Here is an 18,034-nt window from a genome sequence, read left to right as displayed (position 1 = left end):
AGCTGAAAATAGGACCTTGAAATCCCAATTTCCTACTCCATATTCTAACCACATCAACACTCTCCCTCCTATAACTGTAAGCTTCAAATTTCATGTTTATTAACAATGATGGAAAAAAACATGAAAAAAAGTTTTACCTGGAGGTGGTACAGTTATTGGAATACCTAAAAAACAAGTGATGAAATTTAATATAGTAATTGGATTTCATAACCTGTTATGTATTTATGCCATCACCAAACAAACTTTGAAATAAAACCCCTTGCCTCCTTTGTCCTGGCTTATTCTCTCAAAAGCTAAATTCTGTTTGCTTGCAGAAGACCAACAAATAAGAGCTGACCTCCTGATAAAAGCCCAGACTAACAACTTGATAATGAGAGTTGTAAACACAGATGAAATTGCAGATCAGTTTAAAAAGCACACTGTGCATACATAACAAACTCCATGAAATTAACACTAAGTTGGATATGCAACATCTAAACCTGTTATTTTAAACATTTTAAAATAGGAAAATTGATCAATAGGTTTGTTACTGCAAGGAGTACAAGGTCAATGAAAATGATGGATAGTCACTACAGTAAAGCTTTATGAAATGCTTAAGAACCAATTTGGACTGTTAAATTACTACTGATGGGAACAAGAAAAGTTATTTCTCTTGTTTTCTGGAAGTGATAAAAGAAAATGGATAATTCGTGTTTATTGTACAAACCTATGTATGTGTCTCTACATGTAAATGTGTATAGATATACACACACGGTACATTAAGAAAAATGAAGATGATTTACTTCTACAGGAGTCATTAGTCATTCGTGACTTACTCATTTGCACACATCATAAGTTTCAAGAACTATAAATATTCTCAATTTAGATTAGTCAAATGTGCTCTCAAATCTTAATGTAAAATTTATTAAGCACCAAAACGTGACATTTTAAATTTAAGAGATAGATGAAAGGCAATTATGAGGCATGCAAATTATAAATACTACTTATATGAATCAAATGACATTTCTAAGTAGAAAAAAAAAACATTTAAAATTTTCATGAAAAATGTTAGACCACAAGTAACTTCAATAGTTGAAATGGTTTACAAAATCTATCTTAAAAACCAGAATCCAAATTGCTAAATTGCATTTGAAAAAAATAATGAAAATAAAACCACTTGATTTTTTTTGTCTATGGAAGCACCTGCTAATCATTAACTTTTTTAAAATTTGAGCATATTATACCTGAATAAGAGGTTTCTATAAAGATCTGAAAGCAGCAAGTGACCACAAAATGGAGAATGAAGCACCTGATTTAACCACCCAAATATAAAAGGATATTCTAGACTTAAAAAAACCAACAAGACTGAAAAAAGGTATGCAAAGCAACCACCCTGTTTCAAAAACCATGAGACACAACTCTACTAAACTGATCTATACTTTACTGTAATTCTCATCCATCCTGAGGCTGCCTAGTTGCCTCCTAAATTACTAAACTAAGAAAATCCAGCACAACACAAACTAGCAGAACCCAGATGCCAAACTAAATGGAAGCAAAGCAGAGAAAATTAAATATCTGTAATAGTTCATTACATGATGTTCTTTAGAACAAATATACATTTTCTTATCAAAGTTCAACTCATCTAGTTTTCTATTTAAATACACATTTTATTGGGTATAGAATTTTATTGTGGCATAGAATACTATACCACATTTGGCTACCATTGTGGTAGATCATCTTATGATCTGAAAATCATTCCAAGATCACACTAATAACTTTATGTAAATACATATGCACCACTTCAATTGGTATTCATGATATAACTTAACTGAGAACCCATTCCTACCTAGTCATCTTAGGTTGTCTTCAAAAATATTCGTCAAATTTTCACAATAAATATGCGGCCCAAATGATTGGTTATAGTTTTAACTAGCTTCGAAAAATTTAACCTACTAGATTAGGTTAGGATTGAATTCATTAGGATGAATTTTTAAAAATTAATTAGAAAAAGTTCAGAAAATTGAAGTAAATTATGGGGCCGAGAGATAGCATGGAGGTAACGCATTTGCCTTTCATGCAGAAGGACGGTGGTTCGAATCCCAGCATCCCATATGGCCCCCCATGCCTGCCAGGGGCGATTTTCTGAGCATAGTGCCAGGAGTAACCCCTGAGTGCTGCCGGGTGTGACCACCCCCCCAAAAAAAAAAGCTAAAAAAGTAAATTATCCTCCCCCCAAAAAAAAGCTAAAAAAGTAAATTATCCTGCAAATATAGATGTGTTTGAAATGAATATCTAAATATCAGAAAATTGGCACAGGAACTAAAATGGATCCTTTATATGAAGGATCTACTTTACATCAAATACATGAATGCCAGTCTCTACTGGTAAATATTCATTGAAGTTAATCAATAAAGTTGAAGCAACACTGTACCATATATTATGACAATTACCAGATATATTTTCAGAAAGACATTAAGAAATTTCAGTAAGTGATAACATGAAGCCAACATAATACTTAAAAAATAAAATCACCATTCAGCAAATGGCTTTCTTTCACTAGCAATATATAAACAGTATACGAATAATGAAAGAGAAAAATCCATTTCAAAATTCCCTGTTCTCTCATCCTCAATACTCCCACGTTCCTGGCATTTGTTGCCTAGCTAATAGACTTGAAAGATACAAGGCAAGAACTGTTTTTTTGCTGTCATTTCGTATATAATGAACAGGGAGAAAACTGTTTACCTTTCAGGTAAGCCAAACATAAGAGTAGTGAGATTCCTAGTGCTCCCCAAAAGTAATGTGAGCTCTAACAGGTCCTTGGATGAGTGGCTTTGAAAACAAAGCAACTAATCATCAGAATCACCCTAAATTTATTACATAGATTACTGAACCCCTCTGAGAATTTCTGGTTCAATCTGCAATAGATACAGAAAATTTGTGTTCTAACAAAGAGAAAGAAAGATCATGTTGCTAATCAGGGATAGATCATAGTCAGTGGATGACTCTAAAATTTTGTTAACTGCACAATTAAGTACTTTAATATTTGATACAAATAAATCTCATTCCAATTCTTTATTAAATAAAGCAAGTGATACTTTTTTCATAATACAGTTGTTTTTAGTTCCATAGTTAAAAAGTTGTTCATGACTGAGTTTCAGTCATACAAGACATGTCACCAGTTTACATTTCCTGCACCAATATCTCCAGTTTCCCTTCCTCTCTGCTCTCCAACTGCCCTCTCCCCTGCCCACCTCTTTGGCAGGCATTTTCTTTTTTCTTTCTTCCCTCCCTCCTTTTTGTTCTTCCCCTTTTCTCTTCCTTTTAGACACTGGGTTGCAATATTGTTACTAAAGGGGTATCATGCATATCATTGTACCTCCTTTCAGCACCCATTTCTTATCTAGAGTGATCGTTTCCATTTCAGTCCTAATTGTACTCTCCTGCTCTCTGTTGTAAGCTTCCTATCAGGGACCATTCCTCATGGTCCCTAATCCCTATTGTCTTTAGGTTTTAATATCATACTATCTTTTTTTAATTATTCTTTATCTATCCCTATCCCTATTCTATGTCTATCCCCATTCTTTGTCTATCCCTCTCCTGGCTCTACGTTTTTAAAAAAAGAAAAAACACGTAAGTTTCTCCTCAATGGATTCCATGAAAAATCAGCGAGGTTTGCTCTTTAGACCATATTTTTCATTGATTACAAATCTCACTGTTTGTCTCTATGTATCTCTGCTTGCCTTTTTCAATATCCCTTTCTTGAACAAGCAATTCCTCTCCCCCCGCCCCTCCCTTCTTTTTAAACAAGTTTCATTCAGTAAAAGCTATCTAGGGGCCACAGTAATAGTACAGTGAGTAGAGAAGCTGCTTTTATGTAAGCCAATTTGGGTTCAATATGGTTCCGCAAACCCTGTCAGGTTTGATCATTGAGTACAGAGCTAAAAGTAAGTAAGCCTGAGCACTGCTGGGGGGTCGATATCCCTCCCCCCACTTCTCCCTCTCCAAGGCTATCTCTGATTTGGCTTCCAATGATCTGTCTTATTATATTTCAGTTGGATACAGATGTATTTCTAACAAGCAAAAATGATAGGATGCCACTTCTGTCACTAGGTTACAAAAGACAGTGATTTCTGTTGTGCTGGTATCCCCTTTACTGCTTTCTGATTCAGGCTTTGCTGAAGCAAACTGCTGAATCTTTGCTACAAAGAGGAGTGAACCTGAAAATGAGTCTTTTCTGTTAAACTTTAAAAGATGACCATCTTAAAAAAAAAAAAAAAAAAGATGACCATCTTAACGTCTCTAGGAACCTTGAAACAGAGAACCCCCAGCTAAACTGTTCCAACATTTCAAAACCACAAGAACTGCTCAATAATTGAAAGTAGCTTTGTTGAAACGATTGTTTTATAGGAGTTTTTATTCAGCGATAGCTAACCAATACATTTACTAATCCATGTCTGTAATATTCAACTAAAAGGAAAAAGCAGTAGAAAATTACATGGACAATGTTTTCCATGCTCACTAATAATTCCAGAACTTTATCAGCACTCTCTTAAGACAGAAATAAGACTGATTACTTTCCTCACACCTCACCAATCTATTTCAAAACCTAAAGCTCATATACAAAGAAATTAAAAATAAAACATGAAGACTTAAAATAAATCTTTAATTAAATACCTTCCACACTGATGTTAATAAAATCACTTTTTAAAAACACAGCTACTGTAAAGGTAGTCATTTGTAGGAAAAAAGACATCCAAAATTAAAACCCTAAAAGATTTTACTTATAAAATAATGAAATATTCTCTATTTCAAGTATAAAAAACTAGCATGTGATTATTTTAATATAGAAAAACATAAGAGAAAAGAAGTATAATTCTAAAAAAGTAAAAAAAAAATTTTCCAAGTGAACTTTTGAAAATTACTTCTATAAAAATTCTCATTTTTTTGACAAATAACATTAACTAGCTTATGAGAATTTGCTGTTAGAAGACCAAAAGTTGGGTCCAAGAGATAGTTACAGTGAGTGGGTTCGATCCCTAACATTCCATATGATCCCCTGAGCACTGCCAAGAGTGATTCCTGAGTGTAGAACAGGAGTAATCCCTAAATATTACCAAATGTGGCCCCAAAACAAAACAAACCTAAAACCAAAACCAAACTAAAACAAGACCAAAATTCTTCTAAATTATAAAATTAGCTTAATGTTATATTCACAAGACAGCTGCTTACTAGGACTGAGGAGATTTTTCAGTGGCTCGAATACATTCAATGCAGGTGTAAAGTCCTGAACTCCATTCCCAGACTCCATAGTCCACAGTCCACAGTAGGGTGGCTCTGTTGGTCCTATTGCAATATCCCTGGAAACTAGCACCTCCAAAATCTGCATAGCGGATAGCGGACCTAGCATCACAAGAAAATAGTGCCCAGACATCCCCTGCTAAGCACTGCTGGGGAGGTAAAAAAAAAAAAAAAAAGGTAAAAAAAAACCACCATAGGGTCGATGAGGTGGCGCTAGAGGTGAGGTGACTGCCCTGCAAGCGCTAGCCAAGGAAGGACCACAGTTCGATCCCCCTGCGTCCCATATGGTCCTCCCCCGCAAGCCAGGGGCAGTTTCTGAGCGCTTAGCCCTGAGCATCAAACGGGTATCCCCAGCCCCCAAAAAAGAACCCTACCATAGGGGCTGGATAGATAGCATTGAGGTAAGGTGTTTGCCTTTCATGCAGAAGGATGGTGGTTCGAATCCCAGCATCCCATATGGTCCCCCGTGCCTGCCAGGGGCGATTTTCTGAGCATGGAGCCAGGAGTAACCCCTGAGCGCTGCTGAGTGTGACCCAAAAACAAAAAAATATATAAAAATAAAAACCCACCATTATCAACAAGGCTGCACATCAGAAAAACAAAGTACACTTTGCCAAGGGTGCTAATAATCATTATCCAAAACAGAGCAAGCTACTGACAAAGTGGGAAAGAGACCTACCTCAGGAACAGCCAAGTTGGGATCTCAGTAAATCAAAGAGCCCTCTCTGACTCAGAATTCTATTCAGAAACTAGATTTCAAATGTTCCAGAGACTTACAGAACCTCAGAGTAATGAAGAAAATACTAATACAGTAAGAAATGAGTTAAAATGAACCTGTCTTCTTTCAAAAAACCTTATATATAATGAAAGATAAAAACATGAAGACCAGGGGCCAGAGAGACAGCATGAAGGTAAGGCATTTGCCTTTCATGCAGAAGGTCATTGGTTCGAATCCTGGCATCCCATAGGTCCCCCGTCTCTGCCAGGAGTGATTTCTGAGCGTGGAGCCAGGAGTGACCCCTGAGCGCTACCGGGTGTGACCGAAAAAACAAACAAAATACACGCACACACACACACACACTCACACCGGGTGTGACCGAAAAAACAAATACACACACACACACACACACACACACACACACACACACACACACACACACACACACACACACACACACACACACACGAAGACCAGACCCAGGGAGACACTCTCGAGAGCTAGAGCACATAAAGCCCAAGCAGTGAAATGATCAGCCCCGTATCACCTGGTTGCTTATCAAAGAGAGTTGCTGATGCCCAACTACACACACACACACACACACACACACACACACACACGAAGACCAGACCCAGGGAGACACTCTCGAGAGCTAGAGCACATAAAGCCCAAGCAGTGAAATGATCAGCCCCGTATCACCTGGTTGCTTATCAAAGAGAGTTGCTGATGCCCAACTACACTGGGGAGGCCCCTAACAAAAACAATAAAGATTCCAAAACTGGCAGCATAAAATATAATACAGTCAGAACAATCGTTCTTAAAAATTTGCTCAGAACAGTTATTTTAAAGGTAGAAGTAAGCCAGAAAGAGATTTGGGGTGTATTTGGGCCATACCTGGCAGAGCTCAAAGGTTACTCTGGTTCTGTACCAAGAAATTATTCCTGGCAAGTTTGGGGGACCATATGAAATGCAGGGAGAGAAATGGTGTCAGACACATGCAAGCAAATGCCCTACCAGCTGTGTTATCACTTCAAACCCAAAAAAAGAAATATTGTATGGCTCCATTTTATAAAAACGTAGAATAAGAAATCTGAGTGAGACTAAGAAAGAACTAAGATGTTTAATGAGAACAAAATTTTTGTTAGGGACAATGAAAAATATTTATGCAGAAATGGTAGTGATATTACATGTCAAGAATATTTAATGCTGGGGGAAGGGTTAAAAAAGAATATTTAATGCTACAAAATTATGCAAGTGGCTTTTAAAGAAGGTACTAATTCTATTACATACATTGTTTCTTGCAATTTTACTATTTTTCTCCAGTAAGTATCACAAAAATATCTTAGCCCTGGTTTGGTCCCCAGCATCATGTGGTCAATTAAATACTACAGGGCGCAACTGTCAAGCACAAAGCTAAGGTTAATGGCCCCCAAACAAAACAAAAAATATATGGAAAAGAAAAATCTGGGGCCGGGCGGTGGCGCTGGAGGTAAGGTGCCTGCCTTGCCTGCGCTAGCCTAGGATGGACCGCGGTTCGATCCCCCGGCGTCCCATATGGTCCCCCAAGAAGCCAGGAGCAACTTCTGAGCGCATAGCCAGGAGTAACCCCTGAGCGTCACAGGGTGTGGCCCAAAAACCAAAAAAAAAAAAAGAAAAATCTGATTTGTGTCCAGACTCATGCTAATTTCCTACCCACACAAGTTCTTGAGTATCAAGAAAATACTTAAATTTCAACAGTACATTAACAGCAGTGGTGGTTCTGTTTGTTCGTCTTAACATAGAAAGATTGACTTCGGGCCCGGAGAGATAGCACAGCGGCGTTTGCCTTGCAAGCAGCCGATCCAGGACCAAAGGTGGTTGGTTCGAATCCTGGTGTCCCATATGGTCCCCCGTGCCTGCCAGGAGCTATTTCTGAGCAGACAGCCAGGAGTAACCCCTGAGCAATGCCTGGTGTGGCCCAAAAAACAAAAAAAAAGGATTGACTTCAACAATCAGAACAGACTTTCAAGCAAAACTTCCTGAAGTAGAATTTTTTTCTTTATTAGGAGGGAGGAGGGGGAAGCTATAACACACTCAATCTCAATGGACCTCTCCCATTAGTGCTTGGGGGTGCTGGAGATTAATCTGTGATCAACAGCATGCTGGAAATAAACATGTTGTAAGAAAACAAACAAAATGTCCCCCCCACTGCATTACTACCACCACCTCTATCCTCCAATCTATTATCCCCCCTGGATCTTTCCTGCACCTCCCATACTAGTCCATTTTGGGAAATACTGAATTAAATCATCTCAATTTACAAATATTATATAAATTGATATATCACTACTCCTACTCTAAGTAAATATAACTGAGTTGGGCAAATTAAGCCAGTTTTAGAAGTCAGCTGATTTTATGTTCTCATAAAATGATGGCAGGATTGCATACAAATGCCATTTAAGAATAAGCATCAAAGGAAAAATTGGAAAACATGTTTATGAGAATTAAAATTAAATAACAAACAACATCCAATAATTAAAAAAATCAGTGGTACTTTATGTCATACATAAACTAAATATAATTAAAAGATATGTCATCTTTAGAATCAATTCACAACAAAGAAACGGAGGAAAATTTGCTTAAAAAAATAAGTGTACCTCATAAAAACACAGCCGCCATGTCTCAAAAGCTTCTAAGCATACCATTTACTTTGTATTATCTAACTATGATTACTTGTGTTAACCTGAATAAAATGTTAGAATATATTTTAGTTAACTTAAAAACTTACATAGTTTTCTAACCAGGGATCAAACCCAGGATAACATACATATAAAATCTGTGCTCTATCACTGAGTTATACACTTCCTGCCTCATAAAAGTTTCTTTTAATTCACCATTAGTGCCCAGCTAAGTTTAAAAAGGTCACAAAAGCAATCTAGCAAAGGACTATTATCAGACACCTGGATCAATTTCTAGTCTCAAACCAGTACTATTCAAAATTAACAATTCTACTTTTTTTTTTTCTTTCTTTTTTGTTTTAAATGATTGCCTGGGCAACTCTTGGTACTACTCTGGAATCACTCCCAGTAAATACCCAGGTGAACTCACTGTTGAATAAAGCCACACTCCTGCATGCAAAGAATGAGCTCTAGGATGGCTCTTTGCACTATTTCCCTGGCCACATTTACTTTTTTGTTTTTGTTTTTGTTTTTGGGTCACACTCGGCAGCTCAGGAGTTACTCCTGGCTCTATGTTCAGAAATCGCTCCTGGCAGGCTCGGGGGACCATATGGGATGCCGGGATTCGAACCACCGTCCTTCTGCATGCAAGGCAAATGCCCTACCTCCATGCTATCTCTCCAATCCCCATATTTACTTTTATTAAGGATAAGAAGTCAGTTAGCAATCACTAAGTCAATATTTCCCTTTTCCATTAGTTAATTTTTTTCCTTTTCTTATTAAAAAAAAGTTGCAATTTTTTAATTCTTTTTTCTTTTCTTTATTGATTAGTTGGTTTGTTTTTGGCCACACCCAGCGGCGCTGGTGGCTACTCCTGGCTTCTGCACTCAGAAATCAACCCCCGCAGGCTGAGAACCATATGGGATGCTGAGAATCGAACGGGTCCATCCTGGTTCAGCCTCATGCAAGGCAAACACCCTATTGCTGTGCTATCCAGCCTTTCATTAGTTAATTCTACATATATAAGTCTCAGCAGAATACAGGGACAAGGCAATCAACTCTGGTTTGATCCTCCTTGCACCAGACATGAACTCCCAAGCACTACCAGGAATAAATCTACAAGATCGGGGCCTAAGTACCATCAGGTAATGGGGTGATGGCCACCCAAAATTCTAAAAGTAGGGATCCACAATCATAATTTCTGAATGTTACATGATTCAAAGTAAGAAATTCATTGAATAAAAATTAGAGATGTTATCTAAAGGGGGGACAGGGCAGGAGGATGTGGGACCATATTTGGCAAAGTTCACTCAGTACTTCATTAAATGCTAGCAGCCCAAGCATGCAAAGCATGTGTACTAGCCCTTTGAGTTTATCTCTCAACACTTTCTGTGAGTTTTATGACAACAAATTCTATATAAAGCATTAGGTATTTTCCATGATAATTTTATTTTAAAGACAGAGGTGACGGGAGGAGAATCTCTGGGGATTTTTTTGTTTGTTTTTATTTGGAGGCTCCTGGCTCTGCACTCAGAAATCGCTCCTAGCAGGCACGGAGAAACATATGGGATGCTAGGATTCAAACCACCATCTGTCCTGAATCAGCTGCGTGCAAGACAAAAGCCCTACTGCTGTGCTAACTCTTCAACCCAGAATCTCTGGTTTTAAGGTCAAATTGATAGCTCATATTTATAAGTCAAGGATAAACAACTATAGTGACTCTATTAGGTTATGTTTTTGAATCACAACTGGAACTTTCAAATAGACATCCTGCAAAAGCAAGGTGAGATTAAAGCAAGGGTTTTAATTTGAACCGATTTTTTTAATGGAAAGCTAATTATAATGTGTTTATAGTTTTTATTAGGACCAACAGCAAATCATTTCCAATGACATTTTCCCTAGGAAGAAAGTACTGTCACAAATCATCCTTGTTAGCATCACTGAAATTGGCTAGAAAGACTGTGCAGAGAAGATAATCCTTGCCTTACATGTGCTAACCTGGGTTCAATCCTTGTCACCCCACATGGTCAGTCTTTGAAGCCCACCAGGAGTGATTTTGAGTGCAAGGTAATGAATAATCCCGAGCATACCTGGTGTAGCCCCAAAACAAACAGCAACAAAAATTGTAGGGAGAATATTTAAAATTCATTAAGAATAAAATTTAGGGGCCGGAGAGATAGCATGGAGGTTAAGGCATTTGCCTTGCATTCAGAAGGATGGTGGTTCAAATCCCGGCATCCCATATGGTCGCCCCCCTCCCCCAGCCTGCCAGGAGCGATTTCTGAGCGTAGAGCCAGGAGGAACCCCTGAGCACTGCCGGGTGTGACCCAAAAAAAAAAAAAAAATGAATAAAATTTAGAAAGCCTCTAGATGAAAAGTTGAAATATAACTAAAACAGAATTAGAGGGTTATTAGAATTCTTCAAACTCACTAATCTCATTTTCTTAAATAACTAGAAGTGGCTAAAAATACAATGTTTATTTTTCTATCATGCGTTAAAAAGGTATTCAGATGTAGTGTGAATAAACCAGAAGACCCAGACTTAAATTATGTCTCTTCAGAAAATAAACTTGCTGACTACTCAATTCTACAGCCATTTTTTTATTTTAAAGAAGTCTTACAACTCAATATGAATTTAAAATATAAAACTAGCACCTTTAATTTGAAGATCACCTTTTTGGATCACAATTTTATTAATTTTACACTATACTTCGGTAAAATTTCTTTGCTATGCTAAAATAGCAAGAGACGCCTATCCATTGCAGAGTAAATCTATGTTGAAAACATATTGTCTTTCCATGACTTTTAATATAATGTAATCAATGAAGATATTTTCAAAAATATTTTCCATTAAAAAACACTCAAAGGCTAAACAAATGTTTTTAAAACCCAAGGACTCTTTTTTCCTTTCAAAGGCAAATGTCATATTTACTAGTTACCTGGTGGAGGAATCAGAGGTGGAGCAGTGCTAACAGTTGGAGGTGGTGGGAGAAATGGAGGCGGTGGCAGATGGGTGGGAGGAGCTCCTGGTGGGAAAAATGGAGGTGGTTTGCTAAAATTGTTGTCAACTTCAGTGGCTGATCTTTCAGCTAGGACCTAAAAGCAAACCAGAGTTCATTATAAACACAAATAGTTAATTAAAGAACAGTAAAAATTTCACTTAGATAATGTGTTTTCATAAACACAAATTTGAGGTCACACACACACACACACACTACTGATTATTCTGGTTTTTTGGAGGACACACACACACACACACACACACACACACACACACACACACACACACACTACTCAGCAGCACTGAGGATTTACACACACACTACTGATACCCAGCAGCATTGAGGATTTACTCCTGATTCTGCCCTCAGAAATGTCTCCTGGCTGGCTCAGGGAACCATATGGGATGCCAGGAATTGAATCTGTATCCATCCCAGGTCAGCTGCATGCAAGGCAAACACCTATTGCTAGCCAAAGAGTGGTATAATTTTAGCTTTTAATAATTTTTATTTATTCATATTCTTTGATTTTCAATACTTTTTTGGGGGGTGGAGGTTGGGGCTACACCCAGCAGTGCTCAGAAATTACTCCTAGCAGACTCATGGTAGGGGACTAAACCCACAGTGGTGTCAAGGAAAGCAATCAAAACATATGTGTTTAGTCCCAAACATCACATGCATCCTCTTATAGCACCACAGGGTACAGCTTTGATGGCCCCTAAGCATCAATTTAAAAAAATGGCAAATGGCCACAATTTAAAAAAAAAATACCCTAAGAGCTGTACGATTTTTTTCAGTCTGCATGTACTTATGTTCTCAAGTGTTTCTATGTATGTTGTATGTATATAAAAAAACACAACAGTAGAGTTAGATACTCAATAGATCAGGAACTGTCATCACCAACATTACTAAACTTGACTGGAAGAAACATCAAAAGGATAGAAGAACAGCACCAGAAAATGAGCCCTGCATTTGTGCAAAAGTTCACACCCAAAAAAGTCCAACTGTTCTTACAAAATAGGAATGTGTACTACAAAATAGGAATGTGTATAACAAATAAAGAATGGGTATAAAACCCACAGCATAGAAGCACTTGGAAACATGGACTTTCTACAAGTTCCTGAGAATTCGAGTGTGCAATACTATTTGAGGAACATCAGAAACAAGCAATATGTATATATACACACACATATATATACATATATATACACACATATATGTATATATATATATATATATATATTTTTTTTTTTATATACACAGTGGCTTTCTTTTCCTTCCTTAAAAATTTTTTACAAACAAAACCAAAGTTTTTTGGGGGGAGGAGTTCACACCCGCAGCGCTCAGGGGTTACACCTAGCTCTACGCTCAGAAATCACTCCTGGTAGGCTCGGGGGACCATATGGGATGCACGGATTTAAACCACTGTCCTTCTGCATGCAAGGCAAACGCTCCACCTCCATGCTCCAAAACCAAAGTTTTAAGTTATAAACAAAAGTCTTCATAATAAAAGAATAATTGTCAGTCACACCTTAAAAGTTAAAGTGACAGGGGGCCGGTGAGGTGGCGCTAAAGGTAAGGTGTCTGCCTTGCAAGCGCTAGCCAAGGAAGGACTGCGGCTTGATCCCCCAGCGTCCTATATGGTACCCCCAAACCAGGGGCAATTTCTGAGTGCTTAGCCAGGAGTAACCCCTGACCATCAAACGGGTGTGGACCCCCCCAACCAAAAAAAAAAAAAAGTTACGTGACATCTAAAATTACAAAAAAATTCAACAAATTAAATCAGAATATGGGTATATTATTTCAGTTTAAAAAGTAAATTTTAGGGGCCGGGCGGTGGCGCTGGAGGTAAGGTGCCTGCCTTACCTGCGCTAGCCTTGGAAGGACCGCGGTTCGATCCCCCGGCATCCCATATGGTCCCCCAAGCCAGGAGCGACTTCTGAGCGCATAGCCAGGAGTAACCCCTGAGCGTCACCGGGTGTGGCCCAAAAACAAAACAAAAAAAAAAAAGTAAATTTTAATACCAGAATATAGGGCACTTGCCTTCGTTTCACAGAACTAATCTGGTTTGATTCTTGGCAATACAATATGGTTCCCTGATGCTGCTAGGTGTAAACTTTCCCTCAAGACAAAAATTATTAATTTTGGGGGCCAGCGAGATAGCATGGAGGTAAGGCGTTTGCCTTCCATGCAGAAGGACAGTGGTTCAAATCCCAGCATCCCATATATTACCCGGAGCCTGCCAGAAGCTATTTCCGAGTGTAGAGCCAGGAGTAACCCCCGAGTGCTGCCGGGTGTGACCCAAAACCAAAAAATATATATATTAATTTTTAAGGGTCAAGAAATACTTCAGGGACTGGCGAGGTGGCGCTTGAGGTAAGATGTCTGCCTTGCAAGTGCTGGCCAAGGAAGGACCGCGGTTCGATCCCCCGGCGTCCCATATGGTCCCCCCCAAGCCAGGGCCAATTTCTGAGCACTTAGCCAGGAGTAACCCCTGAGCATCAAACGGGTGTGGCCCGAAAAACCAAAAAAAAAAAAAAAAAGAAAAGAAAAGAAAAGAAAAGAAATACTTCAAAGGATTGGAGTGCAAGTTTTGCATTCAGGAGCCCCAGGTTCAATCCCCTGCATTACATGTTTCCTTAAATCAGAAGCAAGAACTGAATCGGGAATAAGCCTCTGTAGTGTTGGGTTTGACCTCCAAACCAAAATAATAACAATAACAGTACTAATAATTACAATAGACACTAAACCTGTATGTTGCTGTTTTCATTTGCCCGTCGCCTTCCTTCTACTCTGCTGATAGTTATAGTCTGACCAATAACATCAATTGCGCCAGATAATCTCCTGTAACAAAAAATTAAATCAATTAAAATTTTAATAAACATCTAAAAAACAAGTGTTAGGTAAGAATTATAACATGAAACCTTTTGCATTGTACACTATTATAATGCTGCTATAAAAATTATATTTTATGGGGCCGGCATGTGGCGCTAGAGGTAAGGTGCCTGTCTTGCCTGCACTAGCCTAGGACAGACAGCGGTTTGATCCCCCGGTTCGATCCCCCGGCGTCCCATATGGTCCCCCAAGCCAGGAGTGACTTCTGAGCACATAGCCAGGAGTAACCCCTGAGCGTCAGCAGGTGTGGCCCAAAACCCAAAAAACTATATATATATATATATATTTTTTTTTATTAAGCTGAAACCAACACATAAAATTGACCATAAATGTTTCATTTTTAAGTACTTTTATAGATTTTCTTCCAAATTTATTTTTAATAATATTTTTCAACTGGTTCTTTGTGTGAATAATAATTGCTAAACAAAAAAAAAAGTCCATCAGGCTTGAGAGAGAGTACAATGAGTAGGGTGCTTGCCTTGCACACAGCTGTACCATGTATGGTTCCCAAAGTATACCAGGAGCAAAGCCTGAGCACAGGGTCAGGAATAAGCCCTGAGTTCTACCAGGTAAGGTTCTGAAACCAAATATACAAATATGTGTACATATGCTTAATTATATAGTGTAGTTTTATTGCATCATCTTTAATTTGCTAAGAAAGCTCAGAACAATGCTCAATTTGATAACATGGGCTATTTTTCTTAGTGATTTGTTATGAGCATTAGAAAGCATAAAATCTGGGCCCGGAGAGATAGCACAGCGGCGTTTGCCTTGCAAGCAGCCGATCCAGGACCAAAGGTGGTTGGTTCGAATCCCGGTGTCCCATATGGTCCCCAGCGCCTGCCAGGAGCTATTTCTGAGCAGACAGCCAGGAGTAACCCCTGAGCACCGCCGGGTGTGGCCCAAAAAGCAAAAAAAAAAAAAAAAAAGCATAAAATCTGAATCAGCTTGTCATTTCTAATACCTTCTCTCTAGAAAAAAATGCATAAGTGCCTGCCCAACCTTTAATTGTATTTGAAATTCCTTATGTAGAAAGTCTACCCAAAAAAGCTGCAAATTCCAAAGGAAAAATATCAAACAAATAAAATTTCTAAAAGTAAAATAATGTTAAAAAGGCATTTAACATTCAAAACAACATTGTAAAGGTATATTTACCTATAGAGAAGTTACATGTAGGAAAGACAAAGAACTCTAATTAGATAACTTTGTCTTTATCTATGTTTTTGTTTGGAACAATTCTATCTATAACAGTTCTATCTATAAAACTACAGAAATAAAACAATGTACCATATATCATTCCACAGTCACCACAGTTCCACGTTAAGTTCGTTTTTTGTTTTTTTGTTTTTTTTTTTTTTTAGTTTTTGGGCCAAACCCGGCGGTGCTCAGGGGTTACTCCTGGCTGTCTGCTCAGAAACAGCTCCTGGCAGGCACGGGGGACCATATGGGACACCGGGATTCAAACCAACCATCTTAGGTCCTGGATCGGCTGCTTGCAAGGCAAACACTGCTGTGCTATCTTCTCCGGGGCCCTTTATCTTTTTTTTTCTTTTTTTTTTTACGTTAAGTTCTAAACTGACTAATGACAGCAGTTATCAACTGTTAAATGTTTACATATTATCACTAAAACTCACACTCAACCTTAACTTAAACCTGACTATATACTTATTCTAGATGACAAAACTAGTGCCAATAAAAACACAGAACTCAAAAATAATTAAATGGCAAAACATTATTCAAACCTATTGCCTTTCAGATTCTAAAGCCAACAGAACTGTTCCTTCCTATGAATTTTGCAGCCTTTCAGTAATATAACTGTCCTCGAAGCCATTTAATACTCCTGCTGGGCAAGAACTGGTAAGTCTAACGCAAATGAACATTGGAGATCTTCAATGATAAGAACTAAAAATAAATTAAAAGAGCTCTATAAAAAGCAAACAATAGGGCAGGAGCTATTTAATTTTATTTGTATTTTTTTTTTTTTTTGGTTTTTGGGTCACACCCACCAGCACTCAGGGGTTACTCCTGACTCTCCACTCAGAGGTCGGTCCAGGCCCAGGGGACCATATGGGTTGTCAGGATTCAAACCAGGGTCCGTCCTGTGTTAGCCACATCCAAGGCAAACACCTTACCCCTGTGCTATCACTCTGGCCCACAAATGAACTTTTATATTAATTAGGAATGTGAAGCTATCCTTTTTCCCCCCAGAAATATTAAATATATTCTAAAGAGACAAAAGTACATGATATGTAACAGATGAGTAATTTTCAAAATACAATGGTAATCTAATGCTACATCATAGAAAGTTATATTAAATCATTTATATAATTTGGCAAGTTTTTGAAGTTTTTACTTCAACGCATAAAATTATTCAGTAGGGCTTCATCATGCAAAGAATTTATTCCAACTTCAATTTCCACAAAGAACAGGTTATCTGGGATAAAAAATGTTTTCTAGAAGGTAAACTGCTAATACAGCTAGCAAAATCTCTTTTCTATACTGGATTCAATCACATCATTAAAAAGCTAAAAAGGGAAATTAATAATGGTAAAGACCTAAAGCTTCATTATCTACAATTGAATACAAACACTGACTAATCCTCTATCTTTGTGTCAAGGACTAACAAATAGAAAAACACCTCTAAAATTATTATAGAATTAAACCAGATTACAATTAAGATGCTATTTAATGAATTTGAGAACTGCTTATAAAAATGTAACAGAAAATTTTTAAATGTCAAAATCAGGTCAAGTGAACATAGACATAAAATTAGCTTATTAATCTTTTGTCTCAAATGTACCTGAAATTTTTTTTATTTAATAGCCAAAACAGACATTACAATTAGCAAGATCTTAATATATGTAAAATTAAAATAAAGCATTGCCTCTGAAAACCTCTTTTTCTGCTAGTAATATCATATGCTATCTGCTAGGAAGGCTGGGGGGTTTTTGTTTTGTTTTGTTTTGGGGCCACACCCAGTGACTCTCAGGGGTTGTTACTACTGGCTCAGCGCTCAGAAATCACTCCTGGCTTGGGGGACCATATGGAACGCAGGAGGTGGGAGTGGGGGTGGGTTCAAACTGCAGTCCCTCCTAGGTCAGCGTGTGCAAGGCAAACGCCCTACCGCTGCGCCACCACTCCTGGCCCCTAGGGAGCTGTTTTAAGGGCTACAAATTTCTCAAAATAACCCTCATGGTAACTGTTATTCCCATTTTACAGTTAGGAAAGCTCCGTCTTAAGAGAAACTGGGATATTGTGGTTTTTTTTTCCTCAAAACACAGTTTTTTAAGAACTATACTTTGCAGAGCAATCCAGTACATTTTATATGAAAACTGAGTTTATAAAATGTTCCATAAAGAGTAACATTAGGGGCCGGGCGGTGGCGCTAGAGGTAAGGTGCCTGCCTTGCCTGCGCTAGCCTTGGACGGACCGCGGTTCGATCCCCCGGCATCCCATATGGTCCCCCAAGCCAGGAACAACTTCTG

General features: G+C 38.1%; 1 protein-coding gene across 11 annotated transcripts in view; it reads right to left on the bottom strand.

Moving 5' to 3' along the window:
* FIP1L1 (factor interacting with PAPOLA and CPSF1) overlaps positions 1-18,034 on the bottom strand; it is a 77,923-nt gene that overhangs the window by 15,521 nt on the left and 44,368 nt on the right. For 6 of the 11 annotated variants that reach the window (XM_049790143.1, XM_049790141.1, XM_049790133.1 and 3 more), the window contains 2 exons: positions 14,405-14,498; positions 11,595-11,751 (listed from right to left, as the gene is read on the bottom strand). In XM_049790143.1, coding sequence (XP_049646100.1) covers positions 11,595-11,751; positions 14,405-14,498 — 251 coding nt within the window. Of the gene's footprint in view, positions 1-137; positions 165-11,594; positions 11,752-14,404; positions 14,499-18,034 lie in introns of all 11 variants that reach the window. The other 5 variants (XM_049790142.1, XM_049790132.1, XM_049790136.1 and 2 more) reach the window with 1 other exon arrangement.

The sequence above is a fragment of the Suncus etruscus genome, chromosome 16 (genome assembly GCF_024139225.1).
Source record: "Suncus etruscus isolate mSunEtr1 chromosome 16, mSunEtr1.pri.cur, whole genome shotgun sequence".
Classification (NCBI taxonomy): domain Eukaryota; kingdom Metazoa; phylum Chordata; class Mammalia; order Eulipotyphla; family Soricidae; genus Suncus; species Suncus etruscus.
This window is presented reverse-complemented; position numbering and strand designations above follow the sequence as displayed.